Below are 22,452 nucleotides of genomic sequence, written 5' to 3'. Positions count from 1 at the left end.
TCATATATACCCTAATACACACCACAGTTGTGTTTTACTTTCTTTATAGGTTTTGGTAAGTAACCAAAAAGAGTGCTGTTATAGAAGGCATTTCATTTAGACTGAGATCCTGTAAATAAAATGTAAAACCCTAGTGAGCATAGTACATAATTCCAGACACCAGAGTGTCTGCATGCAGTTTTGTTTTGGTGTGTTTCCATATTTAAATGTTCTGTAAAAACCCTCAAAATTACTTACATACATAAAAGTAATTCAGAGGCACGAGTAATCAGAAGCTTAAAGGGTTTTGGGTTAATACCACAGGTTCAGCTGTAGATGGAACATTCCAAGGGAGAAGGTAAGGCTTGATCCTGTGTCTGTGTCATGCCTGTTCATTAGTGTCGAATGCACATACCCAGAGCTTGAAAAATACCCATGATATATTCAGTGAAGCTCACTGGATCAGCTAACCAATGAACAAGTTAGCTTTTGAGCTTTTCCTTAATAGTGAATGAAAACAGTATTTTCTGAGTATGGTGGTTCTTCTATTTCACATGTTGATATATATAATGGGAAATCAGCATTTTTAAAAAGTAGCCGTATCTGTCCTTGTTTATGCTTATTCAGCTGATACTTATTTTTCCCTGTAGATTTAGGATGGAAGAGATTAAGCAGTGTGCACTAGGGCAATTGCTGTATGAAATAATTTTTGTACTTGGACCTTGTTAGTTTCCAGACCTTCACTTATTAGTACCTCCTGCCGTTCTCTGCATGCAGCAGGTGCAGTGAACATACTGCTTTGCAAAGTGTCAGGTGTCTAGATGATCTCAATTGACTCATCATATTCTATTATTCTCGATAAATTTGCTGGTTATTACAATGATTGCTCCTTCCATTGTTCTGCCTCACAGTCACTGGGAAGCTTGAGACTGTGATGGATTTTAAGTGTGTGTTTCTGGATATGTCAGTTGGTTGCTTCATCGTGGATTTAGGGATTTATAGATGTGTGACATTCTTCTAGCCAGTCTGCAGGCTGATAGTCTTTAGCAGAGTACTCCTGTAAGCCTATAGCATGGTTCATTAAAACATTTAATGTAGGGTTATATAAGCAAATTTAGCAAGTGTGATGTATAATCACAATGAATTTTTCAAGTGGTGTATATCTTGTGTCATCTGAGAAGAAACCAGAATTTTTAGTAGTCATAAGGTATTTTTTTGACTGTGGGAATAGCCATGGTATTCTACTTTGCAGGACAAAGAGGCTGATGTTTCCAGAGTTCTGATAAACTGCTGCTGTAACAAAGATCACAAAGGGGATGAAAAATAGCACTGTGTGATGTTTTTTCCCGTTAACAGTGGACTGTTACAGTGATGGAGCACATGAACTTTGTCCACTCGCATTAGAGACCAAAGAGTTCATCATTGTTACTGGTTTCTCAGTACACGTTGTATTTCATGATGTATCTAATGCTCTATCTTTTCATACCTCTTCAATATGATGAAACTGCTGAGTTTTGACTAATCATCTGGGCAGCAGGAAAACTGTCAGGACACCCTTCCTACTTAGTGACTGGGGGCATAAAACCTAATGAAGAGACAATGTGGATAACCGCTGAAGAATGAGTATAGAATTGTGTGTAGAAAACATACGGCAGGTACCCAGGTAGTTATTCATTATCTCCCTGGGACTCAGTGCCATAGAATTAGTTTATATCAAAAAGCTTTCCAAACATCCCTGGATTTAGGAAGGGTTTGACTTCAAGTTTGGTATTCATGCTTATTATTCATCTCTAAGATCAAATAACAACAAAAATGACTGTGATAGCCCTCTGTGGGCATGCTCAGTCTCTCTTTGACATTAACAGGTTGGAGCAACCTCTTCTTATTGCTCTGAGGTGAGAAACGTGTTGATATTTTAGTATAAACCCATGTGGAGTAGGCCTGGACTTAGATACGAGTTTGAATTTGTTATAATTTAGACATTTAAATAAAAACTGTGTAGTGCAATTGCGATGGTTAGGACCAGATATGACTGAATTTGTGTAGAAATTCCCAGTGAAACTCAGAACTTGTTGATTAAACAACTCACCACATGCCTTCATAGCACTTCACTTGCTCTAGTAATGCTGTAGTCCTGGAAAACAATTTTCTTCACTTTGCTTTTAGCCATTACTGGCTGAGGACTGTGTCATAAAGAAGGTGACTTGCACGTATTTTCATGAAGCTGGGGTACATTTTGATCTAATCACATTGATAGTTTTATTAAGATCTGAACTTTCTATTAATTGGCCTGGTAATATGAATATGAGACAGTTGTTCAGAAATCCTTTTTGTACACGTTTAAGCATAACAATCTGTTATTTGGATCACATATATTCTAAATTAACATCATATAAAACTTTGCAGTAAATTAAAAAACGTGGTTTCAGGCTGCTCTGTTAATTTTCTTTCTGGAAGAGAAGTATAATACAGGAGCAAATCTGCTTTTGTTGTCTTTAGGTGGATATTCTTCTGTCTTCTGTTTTACCCCTCTTTTAATTGCATTCTTTATTTCCTTAGATGGGTACTTTGATCTTTTAAAGGCTCTGTTGTGCTTTAGCCAGAGATTCCTTTCAGCAAGACTTGGCTATCCTTTTCTGTTATGTTTTCATTAGTATTTGTGTCAAGCAGTACTTCCAGACTTAGATAAAGGATAAAGCCTTATTGTGCCAGGTGCTACAAAGCCCACATGGTGATAATATGAAGAGTATTTGTATACACTCATAAGACAAGACATATATGCAGCAGGAAAGGAAAAGTTGTACAGCTGATGATAGTAATCTTGTTTCGAGAGAGCTTTCTTGTTAGCTATGTTGCTAACTTTGTTAGCAAGCATAGTTTGATTTTTTTTTTCTTTTTAATTGAAGCCAAAAATGTGTTTGCTGTTTTTTGAGGGCTCTGATGGTTCATTGAGTTAATACTTGCATGTAGTCTTTAATCTCTACAGCAGCTGTTCAAATCCAGTGCAGTCTGGAGAGAGACTTAAACTACTACAGTCCGATTGATGACTGTTGGGAGTAAAATTATCTTGTGTGGTATGCTTAGTCTTGTGATGCTTGCTCTACAGAAATCCTAATAACCACAGACAATAAGATGAAACAGACCTTTGTCAACATTATAATGAGTATGAGCTACACCCCCCTGATATACATATACACACATAATTAGCTCCTAAGCTGTCTCAGAAGAAAGTCTAGAGTTTGCATGCAGGCATTGGAATAAAGGATTTTGCTGCTTCTGAAGCATTCTGCAGGATCGCATATTTTGTAGAACGCATGTTTGCCATGCTACATGCATTCTGTCAGGACTTGAACCTTGGATTGTAATTACAATATCTCTCAGAAAACCAAGTTCTTTTAAGTTCTCTTTTGTTTGAAGTTCTCTTTTGCTTGAGGTGATTAGGACTTTTTAAAGTACCTTAGACTCTGAATGTGTGTGTGAGAAACATAAAATTGGTAGATGTGTATTTCAGTACTTACTTGAAAATTGCTAAAAAGCTATTAGATGACAAAGCCAACTTTTTTCTGCCCTTCACAGTGGCTCTGAAAAGGTATTTTTATATTAGAAATGAGAACTTTACACTCCAAGGATAAAACTTGAAGTTAGCTAAAAATTTATTCATGCACAATTTTAGTTTATAGAAATCCTGACTTACGGATGAGGGGGTTTTAGACAATTTTGGTACAGTATCTCTTGTTAGTCAAAGAGGCATGAGATATGAGAACAGTAAATATGCTGTTCATGTAAACCTCAGGGCTGTCTGTATGTTGCACAAGTGAAAGAAAGAAGAATGTAGCTTGATGGGGAAGTGAGGATGCAAGAAAAACAAGTATTTTTAACTGAAATATTTTTTTTAGTAGCTCTGTGTTCATTTAATTGTTTTCTGCCTGAAAGAAGATGGAGTTAAACTAACAGTGAATCACACTATGTAGAGGTTTTGTTTGCATCCGGAAACATGAGGGACATAATAATTTCCCCTGAATCTTGCAATTAATTTGCAGTATGGACAAAACATAGGCCTTCCGTGCTGTTGTTGCCAAGCTGCATTTTCCCTTTGTTTGTGCTCTGATAGGAAACTCAGTACAGAGTGTCTAAAAGCTTCTTTTTCCTTTCCTGTCTTTTCTGCCTACTCTTTTGTTGCATTTATTATCTATGAAGTGTGGAATGGGATAAAATGGGGGTGTGCCCTATTCAATTAGTCTCTTGGGTACCCACATAGTTTTCATTTCATCATAAAGAGTAGAACTTGGCACAGTAGCTGTTCTGCAGAACTGACAGTGGAACTGGGACCAAAGAGCCAGCAGTATTTGCAGTTTCTGCACAGATAATCAATCCCATAAATGTTGCTTCACTGGAGGCAGTACATCTCTTCTTCACACTTCTTATTTTACTGTGAATATATCGAGTTCATATTTACTAGAAAAGTACTATTATTGCAATAAAAATAACCAACATAATCCCTTTTGTCCTTTTTTTGTCCTTTTCTTGTATAGAGTATCATATCTGAAAAGAAAGTACTCAAGATAGGACTTCAGAATTTAGAGGAAGTAGAATATTTCTGACAGGCAGTCCCACTACTGACATTCCTTTTATGATGTGCATTGTGCCAGCACTAATTTTAGTCAAATTTACAAGTTCCCAAATTCAGCACTTTTCAAAAGTTAGAACATAACAACTGGTATTTTTAGCAGTCATTACCTGAGAATGTCTGTGTGCTTACCTAAGGAGAATGAAAAGTTATATCCTGCTGTGCCTGCATGAGTGTTCAAAGCAGGGGTAGCTCATAAGGGGAAAAGTTACAAAGCTATTGCAAGAGTGAGGAGTTCACACTTAAGACTCAGCCATAGTTTGGTCCTTACCTGCCTTTTACTCCAGGGAGGAAGTAATATTTGCCAGTGCACTGTCTGGTGGCAATTGAAATATCCTTTGAATGGAGATACATATGGTTATTCATAATACTGTAACTCATGGAAATATTTATGTATAAAACTATTTCAGGTTAACCAACTTTATTTTGCTGTTAATCTCATCTCTTAATGTTTATTCAATAGTTAAAGTGGCAAACAGAGTATTACCCTGTAATAGATGACCTCTTGCTTTACAATTCAGCTTTTTCCAGTACTGTTCTGGAGGATATGTAAACATATGTCCTTACAGTATCAGAATATCACAAGTAACAGCAGAATAAGGCTGAAGATGCAGCAAAAATGTACATGAGTAACTGTTGCCTGGAATGTACTCCTGAGAGCAGTGTACTTCTCAGCTGCTTTGGGTAATGTAATTTATGCATCTGTTCCTCAGAGCTGTGTTGAAGATATTGGCAAAATTTGACTTGCTAATGCACTATATTTGTTCTAATTTGGTATGCAATAAAGTAAATATTTACATTTTAATAAAACTAAAGAAATAGGGGTTAAATCAAATGTCAGTGTTGTATTTGGCAGAATGTTCATTGTGGATTTAAGTCAGGAACAAACCCTATAAAACTACTATGCAGTTACAAAAAGCCATATAATACCTAAAAATAGAGTACAGTTATTTTGCATCATACCTGTTAAATGGATGAAAATTGTTTCTGCTGGGAGTTAAATGTCCTACCTTGCATTTAGATGCTGATGTTTTCAAAAAAGCTGTTAGAATAGCAGGGCAGGGATTGTCTTTACCATGCCTGCACTATACCAAATCTGCTTCCTCAGACTAACAGTCTTTACATGCCAGATATGGAAACAGCACTTCAGTGAGCACGTAGTTTTCAGCATTTATGAAGCTGTCAATCTTAAGCAGATCCTCAGGAGAAGGCCTGAGGGCCCTTCCTGTGTTGTGTAGATGGATGAACTTCTTTTTATGATTACTGAGATTTCTGCATTCATAGACCTGCCTGTGAAATGAGGGTCTGGATTCCTATATCCTAATGAACTGCTGTGGTGCTAATTGTCATTCTCACCAGTTTTGGATGAGCAAAGATGGCATAAGCTCTTGGAATAACGCAGCTGCAGGGCGTCCTGGCTGGTTGTGTTTGAAACACACTAGTTGGGGTAGGATAAGAAATCATTTGTTACCCCGTTTCCTGTCAGTGTTGTGAAAATTAGAGAAGTTCTCACTCCAGGGTTGCTAACCCAGCTTCTGTTACTGGTTCTGAATTAACGTTAAAAAAAAGAAAGGTTGTGAAGCTGTCTCCTGGTCCCTGCTGAGCGGAAAAGAACAGTTCGCAGGGGAGGAACACTTGCAGGATCAGAGTACATCTGCCTTAATGATGTGCCTTCCAAGGACAGGGCACTTTCCGAATTGTGCTGGTGCCCTGCAGGTCTTACAGTGGAGAAACCTTTTTTAAGTTTCATAACCTCTTTACTAGTTGGCTCTTATGACCTCCAATAGGCTCTGCACTACAAAAATGTTTATAGATACTCTTGATGAGTGTCCCATAAAGACCTGATATTCCTCTGCCTCTTGTTTAAAGTTACTACTTGTCCTATGACAAAGCTTAAATATCCTAGTCATAAACTAGCTCCAGTGGAATCTATGGATTCTGAATATATTTATCCCCATGTTGCGGAAGACAAAAATGAGACAATGAGAAGTGAGACAATAGGCCTTAATATAGTTGTGTTTAGTAGCTGAGATAGCAAAAGCACCCAGAAATACTGTATTTTAATATTAGATCTGGTTCTGTGTTACAGGCGGATATTGGGTGCTTTGTGGGAATCATAATTAGGTTCTCTGTTTTATTTCATTGTCTGGTATCTGTGCTGTGGAGTGACTTATGTTCACATCCATTTAATACTGTTTAAAGAAATTCTAGTGGTGCATTAGAATAATGAAATTACCTTTACAAAGCATTGGCTTTGTGCTGCATTGCTTTGTTGTTGTCCAGGGTGGAAAACATACATGTTATATATCCTTTCTTTTATTTTTTGCTATGCATTTCGTCTGTAACATTGAGTCTTGCATATGTCTGATGAAGAGTCTTGCCATTACTCCTCCCTAGATAAAATGTAGAGCTGTTTATGTGAACTTCGAGTGGTCCAGCTGTGGGTTTTTCTTTTGATGATCTGGAATCCATTTCCAGACATTTTCTTTCAGCTAGTTGCATACATACACATAGCAAACTGCTAAATACTTATAAAGGCTTGCATAGCATGGTTTTGAGTTACTTAAAATGCTTTGGGTAGTGGTTTGCGTTACAACAATTTCAACTACACAACTGAATTTCTGAGTGATTGCTATAAGTGACTAGAGAACAGAGCATGCAGAGACACAAGCAAGTGTGGATTTTGACAGGAGAATTTAAAGAAACAACTTAAAAATTTGAACTGAAAACCTTAATGTATTTACTGCAACAGCTTTGTATTGGCCTCTAGGGCACCCTCTCAGAAGTTTTGGAAGTCAAGTAATTCAAATAATTTAAAGTAGATACACAAGGAATGTAAGTGGGAAGCCTTCCTGTATTTCAACAGTAAATTTAATGTCTGTCTTGTGTTTGATCAATGCAGCAGTATGTTAAAAATTGTCGCAAATGTTAAGATGTATAGTCTATCTAAATTACACACCTACTTTTTTAGGTTGTGCAACAGCAGGAGCAAACAGATATGAGTTGTTTCAGTGTAGGTACTTTATACATGCATGCACACTCTGGGCTAATGCCCATGCCGCTGCTATTTTTCTGTATGTTTTTGCTTCCTTTTTTTCACTTTTTTGCACTACTCTGAATTTTGTGGTCTGTGTTGTTCAGTTAGGAGAATTTCAGAGTCATTAAATGTCTTCCTTTGGTCTCACAATGTCTTTAATTCAGCAGTTGATACTCCCCAGTGACCTAAGTTAGCTCTGGCAGGCTCTATTAGGATGGTCTTTAAAGTGTAGTTAAAGTAACCATTGAGTTTTGAAAACGTTGAGGTCATTTCCATACTCTCTTTCCCTTCTATCAATGAGGACCAATTCTACCTGTCAGCTGTAGTGAGAGATAATGGTGGAAAAGCAGCAAAGTGAGAATCATAGTGACATGCCGTAGCCATCCTTTAATGGGCGAGCCAATCCTTTAATTGGGTAATCAGTAGCATTAACCAATGCAATAAAACAGCATGCCCTTAGGTCAGGCCTAACTTTGGGCTCTGGATTGAATCCATGCATGCATGATGTTTTCAGTTTCTTGTTGCTTTTAGGTGGATGAAAAAGGGCTCATGTGTTCTCAGGGTAACTTGGTTTTGACTTGGGTATCACCTGAGCTCTTAGTGAAGGGGAATCAACCTCTATTTCTCTTCAGCTTTTTTCCTGCCATCTGTGGGAGGAGAAGGCAGGCAGTGAGATGGGGAGTTGTCTCTGCCTCTAACAGCGTAATGAAAACTCTCTGAAACCCTGGCAAGGGTAGAGTGTCTAATGGCTAGCAATTTCTGGGTATGGTGCTGAATCTGTGATTACAGTATGGAGGCTGACATGCAGAGATAGAGAATGATGTAGACTCAGTCTTTTTGGGGAAAACCAACAATTCTATGGGAATTACTGTGTTGCACTTGAGTAGCACACTAAGCAAATTGCTAGAGATCTTGACATTGCAGTGGCTTAACAGTGACTGGGAAAACTATTTGATTCACTTGCAGATTGATTTTCTAAGCATGAGAATTTAATAGCACTGATGAAGGGAGATTACTATTCCTGCTATGATACCTTCCCAATTTTAGTTTCTGTGAGTTATGTTATGTGCCCTTTTCATTGGCCAAAGTGTAAGAGTCACTCCATGTAAAAATGATAAAGATGTTCTGTAAAAGCAAAATCAGATTTGAGAAAGATGTATCTATCTGTAATGAACAGAATAAGGAGGAAAAGTACCATCAGAAAAAGATGGATTTATCTTTTGTGTAAGACCAACAGAATACATTTAGGAAATAGGAAACTGAATAAAATGATTTAGGATTGAGCTTCCCAAGAGATGGCCGCCTGCAGTTGCAATCTGCAAAGGTCTTTGTATTCCTATAAATGCAAAGAAGCTGCTGACAGGTGCTTAGCTTCAGTGCTTCTTTTTCCATGCTTTACTTCAGCTGAGCCTTGATGTCTATGCACAGCAAAGCCTACTTTATTTTCTTTGGAATTAGGGAGGAAGAATCTGTCTGCACAAGCATGTGTGTGTGTACTGCTTTGTATGAGGGTGTATTGACTATTTAAATGGAGATGGCAATGATATGTTATCTACATAAGATTTTACATTTTAAATGCTATTGATGGATTGCGAATAAGGATTTTGAATATTTACTGATATGGCTATTTATTTAACTGTACCTATCAAAGCCAAACTTAGAAATGTATGGTAGTTTCTTTCCCTTGCTTATAGCAGAAGGTGTTTCTGATTAGCAGCCTTTTGGTCTAGAAGCTGACTTCCTTTTCAGACTTTCCTGTATTTTTTCCACAGGTAAATGTCAGCCAGCAGAGTTTCTGACGATACATTTATAACGCCACTCCTTAGATTGGGACTCAAAGTGGCAAAGTTGTAGCCCTTAAGAACTGTGCTGCTTTGCCAGTTTTTCCTCCAGTGCCCTGTTCTCTAACCATCTCAAGGTTTCATCTTGAGCTGTGTCAGAAAGCAGAGGTTGTTATTTGAATCAGAGTGTACCTGGATCAAAATGGAAGTATACTGGTTATAGCTCAACATGTTTACCATCTGACATCTTGGTATGCTCTTCCAGGAATGAATTAAAGACTTAAGTTGAATTCCTACTGCACAGCTATCTGTATCTCAGAAATCACTATTGTTGTTGACTACCTCAGTGGGAACAACAAGGATTGGCTGTTGCTTGTTTCTGAGCCAGCTTCCTTCTCTCCAGGAGCCAAATCCTTTGTGCGTTATAGTTGATCAAAAGTTTCCATTGTTGAAAGGACATTGTATCAAACTGCAAGATGAATCTTACAGCCAAGAATTGAGGCAGCATTATTTTTCAGTTATTTAGTTATTCAGTTTAATTTTCTTTACAATCCTTGCTGTTAGTGCTGTTCTACACTTCATATTTTAAATCCTCTCTCCTCCTTTTAGATTTGGTCTCTTAGGTAAGTCACCTGAGTATAAACAGTAATTGGCTTTGAAGGCTGGGCTTCCTTTGCAACTTTGCACAAGTTCTCTTCAGAAATTGTGATCAGAACTGATCCTTTCTTTGTTTACGTCCACAGGAAAATATCCCTCAAAGAAAAGAGTGAAGAGACATAAGTGACTCATTTATTGTTCTGTCAAAGCATATGTAGATTTAATTTATACGAGAAACTGTGGCTGGGAAGTGAGTCTGTTTCTGAGAGTCCACAGCTTCCTTTGTTCTTTGTTTCCTTTGTCTTCACAGCAGACCTTTAGGTTTGGTTTGGTTTGGTTTTTAATCTCTGCATAAATTTTCACCATGGGTTTCCTTCCCTGTTATTACCAGCCAGCCCACCGATCAGGCACCAGGCTTGTGTTCCTGTTAACTTTGTGGATTGTGTTGGAATCAGAAATCAAATATGTGATAATTAGTGTAACATGCTTTTAAGTGTTGTGATGTTTAATGGGTAGATGTACATCGTGAAGATCTTTCTTGTCTGCAGTTTGTGATGAAGATGAATCATTCTTTGGGGAAAGGTTATAGTCATGTTGTAGATCACATTCTAAAAATGAAAGAAAAAATAAAATCCAGCAGTGACAAATAACTACCATCTGGAATCTGAACTATGTAATTGTATTAAGATTTGCCATCCACATAAGATAAGCTTTTGAGAATGTATAAGTTGAAGGTGTAGACATAGATATACCCAAATGTGTTAAATACTTCAAGTAGTAAAGTTAAATGAAAGTGAAAAAATACATTCCATGTGAGGTGGAAAGACTCATAGTACCAAGAAGATGTAACTCATTGCAACACAGCTGTATGGGAGTAGGTAGGCATTAGGGGTAGCCATACAATAGGTTTTACATTGTTTTAAAAAATAGGGCTCTCTTTAATTACTTGCCAGATGAAAATGAATGGACATCCGAGAAGCCACTGAGATGCTTTTTGTAATTTAACTTTGGTTGATGTGTCTCCAAGATGCAGCAAGGGATGCAGATGAGCTGTGTGTGGGATTGTCCAGCTTTGAGAAATATGTACTGCTAGAAGAAAAGAAATAAGAGGTTTTTGAGAAAAGGCAGTGGAATAAAACAAGAAGAAAGCCAGCTAAGAAATAGGAAAGCAGTGGCGGAAAAAAAGGCAAAATGCCTTTGGAAATAACTACTCTGAATCAACAGCACATATAAATTTCTGCTTCTGCCAACTGCCTACTCACTTTCTCTTTTAATAGAAAGAATCATCCTGGATCTGAAACAAGTAGTGTGGGGAGCCATGGATTTACTAAGGAAGTGAGATTCCTGTTTTAGTAGGTTATAGCTTGCAATGCTGATTTAGTGATGCATTTTATCTCTTTAGGGTGTATATAACACGTTAAAGTCATAGAAGCAGCCTTCCATTTTTCTAAGGATGCTGCTCCAGTGTAAAAGTGAAGCTTCAGTAATAACTATTTCCTTTCAGAATATTTCAGTAATGAAACTTAGTTCTCTAAGAAGTCTTTTACAGACATTGCTTTATTCTCACAATGGTTCTGTAAGTGGTAGCAGCCTGTGGAGTACAGCCATGTTTAGAATCTGGTACTGCATCTTGTACTCACTGCTCATAGCAAAGCTGTCTGTTAACTGAGGCATGTCTAGGGACAGACAGGCGACTTGCAGAGATGGTTTGTTTTCTGGAAAACTGCTTAATTGATTAAAAGAGGTGTTTTACTAACAAACAGCTTTTATTTCTGTTCTTTTCTCTTTAGCTGGTGTTGCCGGAGTACTCTATCCATAGTCTTTTCTGCATAATGTTTTTGTGTGCTCAGGAGTGGCTCACACTGGGGTTAAATGTTCCTTTGCTTTTTTATCACTTCTGGAGGTAAGCACATCTTTTATATGCTGACTTCTTGTTAGCTTTATTTGCCAACTCATCACACATGCAGGTTATATGAACTGTGATGTGCAGTGATAGGGGTATGGCTGGATATCTTTTACCTAGAAGTTTTTGCCTATGAGCAGCTGAAATGTTCAGAGGAAAACAATATTTTTCACAAATGCTTACTATGGGTACAGAAAACACGTAACAATATAAATGTGGGTTTTAGTTACTAACTTAGGTGAATATTGCTAACTGTGTCAGAATGCACTGGCCACAGCTGAATGAAAACTTGGAAATTAAATAGGCTGGAATCTAAAACTGGAACTTGGTGAGGCTCTAAGTACTTCACAGATAGGAAGTATTTACTTCTGAACTGAAGTACTGAACACAGAAGGCAGTTCATATCTGAAAGATCTTGGATCTATTCATTCATCTCTAGCAAGGAAATCTTTCAATTGAAGTTGTGAAATAGAGACTGGCAAACTGACAGAATTTTGCTTCTCATCTTCTTTGGCAGCTTTATGCTTTATTTTGTTTTTTTCAGTATAAAATAAGTTGTTTCTTTCTGTACAGTAAAGAGTATCTGTTCTCTAGGGGAAGTCTCTTACGTGCTGTTGCACTAGGGATTGCAGTAGTTGAAGAACTGTTGTCTTCACCCTGCCCCCATGAAAAAGTGGGATTGTTTCCACTCTGGATCTCTGCTATGTGTTTATATTCACTGAAGAGCTTTCAGACTTGATCACATAAGACCTGTTATTGAGCAGCTTTAATGTTTTCTGGACAGGCAGTACAGCTGCTGCTGCATTTTTGTCTGCATTCTAGTGGAGGATCTGCCTTCAGTTGCCTCTGAAGATAACCAAAAGATACCAGTTTTTGTGGTTGTCAGTTTGGAGGTGTCACTAGTTTTTCATTTCTGCAGTGTTTGTAGAAGCACGGATTACTTTTGTCTGTCAAGTTCTCTTTGTGTTACAAAGATACATATTGAAGCAAATATCTCCAGTTGCAAAGTAGCTTGGTGAGTTCTGTAAAGAAGGCAAAACCATTATCCCAACCAGGAACTACATAGTAGTAGCTTTTTTACACTATTTTCTGAAAAATCTTAGCACAACACTATATGCTAAAGTGTATTATTCAGAAGTTAAAGTGCTAGTATAGTTCTCAGAAAGCTAAATTAAGTGGAGCTAGGAGTACTTTTCTCTCTATTGCTTAGGTGCAATAAAAATAATCATGTTTTATGGTACTGTTTTACTAAGGATTAACAACTAAAGTGTGACAATACTGGTTTAGAAAGCTTTTAAAAACAAATTGTATTTTACGTTCAAGGTGAGAATGGTCAGATTCTAAATAATGTCTCAGCCTTTGGGGAGGGAACTTTCGCTTGTCTTTTTTGTTTTCCATGATTCTCTATATGCTTTGCTATAATAGCTTGTCTATCTAAGTATTCCAGAATTTCTGCTGGTTTAACCACAGATGGGTTTAGGTTCATTGTGTAATCTGAAAAAAAAAAAAACCACACATGGGAAGATACTGTGTAATATCTTCATCTCAGTTAAGATAATAAAGCAAGGTTCCACTGTTGGTCTCTGGAAAAGAATTTGTAATGTTACTAAAGATTGTAAGTGGATTTGATTAATATTGGGAGGAAGAAAAAAATTATTATGAGAACATTTTCTTTCAAAATTTGAGGCTAGTCACTTGTTTGGGGGTTCTAGATCTTTCTATCTATGTGTTTGGCTTTATCTATAAGCAATCCCAGTAATCTTCAGTATTGACTATTTCAAAGCAATAGCAATAACAATATTACATCTGACTTATGCTGATCTTAAAGGAATTCATTGACTTTGAAGACTTTTTTTTGGTTCAGTTTTGCTTTTTCCCGCAAAGTAGCGGAAACAAAAGCTCCTTTGCCAAAAAAGTTTTTCTGTGAGGATTTTCTCAAACATCCAGTCATTGCTGAGAATAATTAGAAATAGAAATTTTCTATTAAGAAGAAAAACATTTTCCAATGAAAATTATTTGGATAATTTTTAAGCAGTCCTACATACGGAAAACATTAGTCAGCCAGCTCTTGCATTACTCCATGTTGACTTGTTTCCTTTTCAGACTTGAAGAAACTTTACCTATCAGTTGGTTGAGACTGTCAGCTTTCATCATGTCTGAAATCGGTTATATAGGTGCAGTTAAAGCCCAGTAATCCTCTTTCCATGCTATGATCACAAGCTGCCACATATTATCACTCACAATATATAAGTTATTAGTGAGTAAGCCAGAAATAACTGTATAGGAAGGGGGAATGTTTCAATCTAAAGAAGTAATAGAATACAGAAAGTCCAGGTTCATGAACTGGTTGGTTCTGTAAGAGCGGTCTGCTTAGACTAGTGTCCTGATTTTAACAACATCTGGAGATAGAGGCTTGAAGAAGAGAGGAAAATTCCTCCTATATCGTGGAAATCATTGTCATCTGGGAGGGTGATAAGGAGGGTTTGTATTTGCACATACTTAATACAGAATATTATAGTAATTTCAGATGTCTTCTGTTCTCTCAGGTATTTTCGTTGCCCGGCAGATAGTTCAGAGCTAGCATACGATCCACCTGCAGTCATGAATGCAGATACCTTGAGTTACTGTCAAAAAGAGGCCTGGTGTAAGCTAGCTTTCTATCTCCTTTCCTTCTTCTACTATCTGTACTGGTAAGTCTGGTCATTTTACTAAGGAAATAGTAGCTGCTTTTCATTTGACATGTGAAATTGTGTTTAGGAATGACTGGAGCCAATTGGCCTGTTTCCTTAATCTTATAAAACTTGCTTCTGATCTGGATTCAGGGAAACATGCCCACTTACACATGTGCTTATATCTGCTGACACCTCAATACAGAACACTAAATGTTTATCTAAGGGCTGAGCCAGGCCCCAGGGCCAACCCAAGGGGAAAATTTTTGCTCCTCTGCATAGCCTTTTAGGATGGGTGAAATGGCAAATGTTATGATAATGGCATTAAATCAAATAAAAATGATAGTGTTCTTGCGATTCAAGAGAATCGTAAGAAAAATATTACATCTGCTGGTGTAGTGATGCTCAATATAATAGGTTAATACATAGGTAGATAGTGGGTAGGAAAGTGGGGTGCACCATGACTATAGTTATTCCTGCAGGCTCCCTTTCATGACAGGATAAGCATATGTCTTGTCCAAATCCCTCATCTAAGTACTTTCTTGAAGATATGCATTCCAGTTGTGTGTTGTCTCCCTGACCCTTTCTGCTGTCAGATGTCCTTAGTGCACAGTCACAAATGCTCAGAGCAAGAATATGTGAGGTGGTTTGTATTTAAGGTAAGTCCTTTTCAGAATCCTTGTGCTTTTAGCCTCCTCTCTAATTACACTGTAGAAATATTTGAAACAATAGTTAACGTTAAATGGAGGTGTTGTTTTTATGATGCCTTTGTTCTGCTCCTTCTTCTGTAATGCATTTGGACAGACTGCCTCTTCAAGCCAGTCTCGCAGCAATCCCTCTGTAAGGCAAGTTTGTATGCTAGTGGAAGAAGAGAAATGTTATTTCTCCTTTGATTAGTGGCCCAGTATCTGCTGTTTTTCCCTGTATCTTGAGGAGTTATTGCTGCAGGTTTTTGTTTCTCAATATTACTTTTAAGTACTATTGAGAACAAAGTTTTCTGTCCGCATGTGCATGTGTAAGTGCCTGTCTGCATACATGAGAGAAAGAAAGCAAAAAGACCCAAACTCACAGAAGCTAGTAGGTGCCTAACTCACATTAAGATGGATAGGGCATGAAAATCTGAGGAGGACTTTAGCATCCAGTAGCTTTGAGGGTTTAGGCTGAGCACCTTTGCCTTAGTCTTCTTCACAGGGCCAAGAGTGGAAAGCGTGGCAGTTATGCTGGACAAACTCTGTTGGTAGTACTTGCAAGGAGGGCAAGGTCCAGCTGGAGAGAGAAGCATTTTAACCCCACATTTTTGTGTTGGGTAAAAGACTCTGCAAAGTCAGCTATGCATTGTGGTCTGGCATTTCTGCTGGGATTCTACTGTTGTGTAGCTTCCTCTGAGTGCTGCTTTTTTAATTCTAAAATGTGACCATACTCCAAAATCCACTGCCTGGTGCTAAATAAAATAGTACTAATTACATTCAATTTTGCTGTGCTCTCCTGGGTATTGTCATAATTGGAATTGCAGTAAAATGGAGCCATGGCAATGTACTGTGGTGTCTTTGCTTTTCAGAGTTGCATTTAATATATATGGATTTACTCCAGCTGGGTATGTGTTTTATGTTTCTTCTACTGCACGGATTTTTTTCCAAAGGAAACAAAATAATGCAGTTTCGTGGGAAACCTTGCCTTCCCTGCCGAGAGTTGTTGGTTGAAGTTTTAAAGATCAAATGTTGTGAAGTAAAATGGGTTTGTTTCTTCACTGTTCAAATTCAGACATCAGACTCTATTTTAATAAGCTCAAACACAGCTTGTATTTCAGTAGGATGTTGATAATGAATTTATTATTTCTTGAGTGCTTTTTGATACCTGTCTTGAATACACCACAATTAAGATGCTTTAGAGAGCTAGAATGCAAAGGAAAGCACAGGCCATTAAGGTCAGACCTGAGAAACAGACAGTAAAGGGTGATAAAAATCAAAGTGCTCTGTATGCTTCAAAAGGATACTTTCATATTGTGTCCTTCTTTTATTTTCAGCATGATCTACACTTTGGTGAGCTCTTAACTACAAGATCGTCATTAAAGACTGAAAACAACAAAGGCTTGGAGGTGCAAGGATGAGTGAGCCAAGGGATGCATGATTAAAAACAAACAAAAAAAAAACAAAGAAAGGAAAACATTGAACCCAAGAAGTACACAGGATACATGAAAGAAAGACCCAGCAAAAAAAAGCAGAGTACTATGGGAGAATGGCTGAGTTAACTGTGTTTATCTCCTGTTTCTCAATGTGTTGCAGTAAATGACTTTCAAAACAAGCAAAACAAAAACTGCAACAAGGTGGGCTAAGTTACACAGCTATTCATCTCTCCAGGGATAATGCTGCTTGGTTTAGTGGCTTCATTATAAACTATAGTTCCTACTGTCTTCCAGGGAACAAAGATGTTTTTTTTCTTAATGACTGCTGTGGACTGAAGACACAGAGGGCAAGATCATCCTTCACAAGAGGAACATCTGTACAGCACATTGAGAAAATGAGCACAGACTTGAGTGCAGATAAGATGTGTGACTGTTCTGCAGGGATGTGCACATGACGCTAATCAAACAGGGCTGTCAGATCATGTGGAATTGCTTCAGTATTGGGTTTTTTTTCCACCCATAGCAACAATAACAAAAGAATTTGCAGTTGCAGTGTTCTGCTTTCTAATGATATTCTGCTCTTGTAGGTGAACATCCGGTATGTTCCTGTACTTCATTTGTGATGCACTAATAACATAGTGATACGTATAAGTATTTTGGGTTTCACCTAATCATGCCAAACACTTATCAGAATAGTGTTCCTCTGACTGGAGAAAAAAACAAGAGAAAGGTAAAAGCTGCATACATGAAGGAGGATTGTAACATAGGTATTATATTCATCAAAATGCTGGATAACAAAATACTGGACCAGCTACTTATGGTCTGTAATTCTGTTTTGCGGCTTTATTTCTGCTGTCAAGTTTAAGCTGAAACAAATACACAAAATGTTTGTCTCGTATGAGGTTCATTTTGAAAGATGTTCAGGGTTTTTATAATTCAAATGTTTTAAAATTTTATCATGTAATTGTCATTTAATTCTTATATATGGGCAGTATATCCTTATATATATATGTATATACAAATACACATTACATAAATACTCAAAACCTATTTATATTTTAGGTAAATCTGTTTGATTGACAGGTCAAAGGCATCAAGTGTCCAGAATTCCTGCTAAATATACTTCAGTGCTGAACCTAATGGACCAGGGCTGGGTCCTTCAGAGTCGCTAAGTTATTTCAGTACAGCCACTGGTGCTCTGGGTAGTAGGCAAGCCTGTAAGATCAAGACTAACTCCAGTGCATGCACAGAGACCACTTGGATCTTGCATTGTGAATGAGCTAATAAGGTATGTTGCTACCAGAGATGCTGTAGAGAACAGTGCAGAGAAGCCCATCTGTACCCCAGCTTGGTTTCCGCTGGTCTTGGTAGTACTAGCTCATTGTTGACCCTGCCAAATTTGGTCTGACTATTGAGAGCCAATAGATTGTTCATGTACCAAGCTCTGAGGACTTTTTAGTCTGGGCACAGGGCTTCAGCAGGAGAGATGGCAGTCTCACAGTCAGTACTGCCTCTGTGCTGACATACCCTGTTTCAGAGCATGGTGCAGAAGCAATGGCTGGATGGAGTATCTCATGTCTGGCAGGGTGAAAACTGAGCTGTAGTTGCTGCATGTGTACAGTGCCAGGAATCCTTCTGGTTTGATCTGGCTGTTAACAAAATTAAATCCTGTTAGCCTGCAAAGCACAGTTGGTGCATGCAAACTGCTCCTGGAATATGTCAACTCCTAAATCGTGCCTGGACATTGCTTGGAAGAGTGCTAGCTGTCCTGCACAGAAATTATACCGGGGCATTACAACAGTATTTAGATGAGCAAGTTGTCCCGTATGCTGACATTCTTTAATTTACAAGTACAGACATAGCCAGTAGGTCTTATTCAATGTAGTTTAACTTCTTACAACATAGCATTCCTAGTTCTGGAAGTATGCAACAAGGCTGTCAAATGAGGTTGCTTGGGAAGCTAATTTGGGCTCTAGTGGTTCATTAGTTTAAATTTTGCACACTAGGGAAGTGGCTGAACTGCTCTTGAAATGACACTGACCCCACAAGCAATATAGATACACTCACTTGGAATGTTGCTTGAGCTAAGAAACTTCCCTGGGTCATTACAGAGCTAACTGATAAAGCTCTGCCGCCATGGTATAGTGAATGCACAGCCTGTAAAAAGCTGATGACTGTAAACTGAATTCCTTTTTTTCATCCTAACTAAAGCATCTCGTTCTGCAGAAGTATAGGAGCTAGATTCAGAAGAACAAATCACATTAAATAACTTCTAGATGTCTCACTACCTCATAAAACTCTGAGCTCTGGGCAGGTAAATGATCTTTCAGTGCATCTCCCAGGATGCATCGGAGGTGGAAAGTTCAGTTCAGGTTTCACATTTCCAGATTATCTGCTTTAAGGTCAGCCTCATCAAGAGGCCTGGATTTATTTTTTTTTTGGTGAGGTTGAGTGGATGAAAGTATGGTTATGTTTTGTCTGAAAGCCAATAATCCTAATTAAAAAAAATAATCCTGCTGTTCCCAATAGCATTTTTTTTTCTCTTTAAGAAAAAACTCAATTTAAACTCAATGGAGAAACTATTTAATGTGAGGATACTTTTCTCCTTCATTGAATTTAGTTGAAGCTTCTGAGAAAAAATAATTTATGAAAGTGGCCAAGGAGGAAGTTAAATGTAAAAAAGACAGGTACCTCCAACCCAGAGCTCAAGTAATGAGACCTTCTAAGGTACCTGGCAGTATCAAGAAGCTGCTAGTGCTATGGACCTCATAGACAGCGAAGTAAGGTACAGCCTTTGGCATATTCCTTGCTCTGTGTTGTCCCCCAGGTGGGCTGCAGTGTCTTGCTGGGTTACTCCCAACAGAACACTGCCACTTGGCTGCATGGCAGGCCAGTGTTAAACCATTATGCAGTGATGCTGCTGTAGTAGTATGTGGACTTCAATTCCATATTCATACTGACATTCAGATTAGTAATTTTCACACAACAACAGAATTGTCTCCTTGGATTTGTCAAAGGATACAAAAAGAAAAAAAAAAGACCCCAAATTTTTTTTCTTCTAGAGTCAAATAGCTCTCTTGTTATGTATCAGGAAGTGTATGATTGCTGTAAGAAGTCCAGAAATTTATCCTGGATTGTGTGTTGTGGCTGTGTGGTTTGTTCTCGGAGCGCCTGTGGTGGGTGTTCTCAAGACCTGATTTGTCATTTTCTGTTAGACATGCCAGCTGTATTAGAAGCAGCAAAAATAGAGAAAGGAAGAATGAGGGATACAAGATTCCCTGACCATGTGGCTGGGTGAACACAAGCTAAGCATGCTTTGGCCAGAGTCAGGGGAAGTAAAGAACTGCATAGCTGCTGATGAATATTAAAAATGCTGAGATTTTTGGGTTACAAGGCAGTCTGTTCCCCATGTCACACTTTTAAGGGAGAAAAATCAATGATATCACTTCGTCTCCAGTTCTCATTTTTGGTTGGTGGGAGGTTGAGGATTTCCTCCCCAAGCCTACTCTCTGCTTGTCCCTTTTCCTGGAAGGCTGAATGTCATTACTAGGAGCAGCAGTTTTCTTCTCTTACATGCTCTGGTAATAGAAGTAAATCCCACAGAGACAAAAGAAAACACGTCACCTCCCTTCGCTCCTTCAAGAAGGTGTGCAATGAGCATTTGCTTAAATGTGTTTTTCCTCCTTTATACCACCTGTAAAGTGGAAATGCTAATACCTAGCTTGTGAAATCATTATAATATATAGTTGATTTATAACTGTTGAATCTGCTTAAAGGAAAAGGGTAGGAGAGAAAAAACACATAAAAAACGTGAGAGAATGAGACCTGACTGAGGTGCTTACCAAAAGCATAGCTACATAGTGTGCTGGGCTATAGCTGCCCCTTCCTGGAAGGGATGAAAAGGCAGCCCCATTGGCAAGGTGTTGTTCTGTGGTTCTGCCCATCCTATTTAGAGTCAGGTAATGCAGTGATGCTGAATAAAATTGTTGCTGCTATGACTGTTTCAGTTTCAACTACAGCAAATCAATGCTGATAGCAGAATGCTTCGCCTACAAATAATTAACTGCACTTAAGCTGTCAGAAATGTTTTTCCATCTGTTTCCTTGGGCCATAATCTTTATGTTTTGCACTAAACCACGGAAGGGGGAAGAAAAAGTTCTTCAACCTACACCTTACAGAAATTGCACTGAGGGTGTTGTGAGCTGGCACTGCTGTTTGGGTCATGATTCTTCATACATTCATATGGCTGTTAGCAATCTATGGCTTTTCCTTTCTTCATTCTGTCTTCACACAGATGTTTTTGTAATTTTTTTTTTTTTTTTACAGGGCATGATTCAAAATCCATGAATTTACTGGAGATTTTCTGTTGTTTACAATAGTCTTCACTTAATGTCCATTATTCTAGAGCTACGTGGGGAATAGGTTCACAGTGGAAAATCCCTAGAGTTTTGCCAGTAGTGATCCCATCCTTTAGGTCTTGATATCACATCCATTTAGCTGAATTATGTTAATAGAAGAGGAAGATGCATTTCAGAGGAATAACTGTAATGTTTCAATGCTCATGCCAGACTGTCACAGAAAGTTGTACTACCTTGGTAAAAATCTGGCTTCATGGAAGTTCCTGGCAATCTTATCTCTTATTTCATGTGATCCCACTTAGCATTGTAGTTTCCACCAAGAGGTCAATGGAAATTAAAATTGGAAAAAAATCCAAAACCCATTAAGTTTAGTTAATCAAAAATGTCATTGGATGTTGAATAAAGCTTAGCTTTCTACAAATAAACAGGCGGTCAAAAGGCTGAAGGAAGATCTTTATATTTGGGACACAACAAATATTAGACTGCCATCCATGCAGCACTGAACTTTGTGTCGGTGATCTCAGTCCATATTCCTGCTCTGGTGAGTTTTTGATCATTGCTCATCAACACATTGTTCTGATTTATTTTTGTTCCGCACAGTAATGCAGTTGTAGGTGGAAAGGAAGGAAGATTCTGCTCAAAATTACAATATTCCCTTCTTTTTTTTTCCTCCCAGATAACCTATGAACATTCTGTAACAAAATACTAATGAGGTATTTCAGTGATGCACCTCAACCTAAGAATGAAGGTATTTGCTGCAGATAATATTCTACTGCAGTTTAATAAACCACAGTTCTAGAAACATTTTTAAGTGCTTTACACAATTAAAGGTAGTTATTTTCTTACCTTTAAATTGCTGGGCAACTTCTCATGTAAGAGAAAGTGTACTTCTATGGCCCAGTTGACCGTCTGGATAGTCAAACTCTTCAGTAAAGCTCTGAGGTTAGCAAAGCAATTTTTAATTTTTTTTTCTCCTAATGATGAGACCCCATGTTTAGGTCATATATTATGGAAATGAAAAGTTAAAAAGCAAAAATACCTTATTTCATCCAAAGCTTGAATAGGTGTTGCATCTTTTTTTCCCTGCAGAGTATCCTTGATATCACCAGTCTCCTAAAAGATGCAAAGAAATCTGACTGTGTCCCACTGTTCTGACAGTTACAGTCTTGTTAAGTAGATTTTCAACCACTGATCAGTAGCATGAAACACTGACTAAAAGTACAGCTCTTACAAACCATGCCAAGGCTTATGGAGGTGTCTTGAGTAACACAACAGTGACCCAGTCTTTCAGAATAGCTCTCACCTGTGCATGGTTATATAGAGTATGCCAAGCAAATAATAGTACAAGTAATATATAGTGCAAGCAATGCAGATTTTTC

The 22,452-nt window shown here is 38.0% G+C and overlaps 1 protein-coding gene across 3 annotated transcripts in view; it reads left to right on the top strand.

The window, feature by feature from the left end:
* The window catches only part of CNIH3 (cornichon family AMPA receptor auxiliary protein 3), a 46,415-nt gene extending 26,289 nt beyond the window's left edge, over positions 1 to 20,126 (top strand). For 2 of the 3 annotated variants that reach the window (XR_010612870.1, XR_010612871.1), the window contains exons 4-7: positions 11,812 to 11,924; positions 14,471 to 14,614; positions 16,617 to 16,916; positions 17,010 to 20,126. Coding sequence is in view for 1 of the 3 variants with exons in the window: in XM_065679789.1 (XP_065535861.1) it covers positions 11,812 to 11,924; positions 14,471 to 14,614; positions 16,617 to 16,644 (285 nt within the window). In the remaining 2 variants the exon portion in view is untranslated. Of the gene's footprint in view, positions 1 to 11,811; positions 11,925 to 14,470; positions 14,615 to 16,616 lie in introns of all 3 variants that reach the window. The other variant, XM_065679789.1, reaches the window with a different exon arrangement.
* The last annotated feature ends 2,326 nt before the right edge of the window (positions 20,127 to 22,452 follow it).

Source organism: Lathamus discolor, chromosome 5, assembly GCF_037157495.1.
Source record: "Lathamus discolor isolate bLatDis1 chromosome 5, bLatDis1.hap1, whole genome shotgun sequence".
NCBI classification, from domain to species: Eukaryota; Metazoa; Chordata; class Aves; order Psittaciformes; family Psittacidae; genus Lathamus; species Lathamus discolor.
Note: the sequence above shows the minus strand (reverse complement) of the source record. Positions and strands in the feature narration are given on the sequence as shown.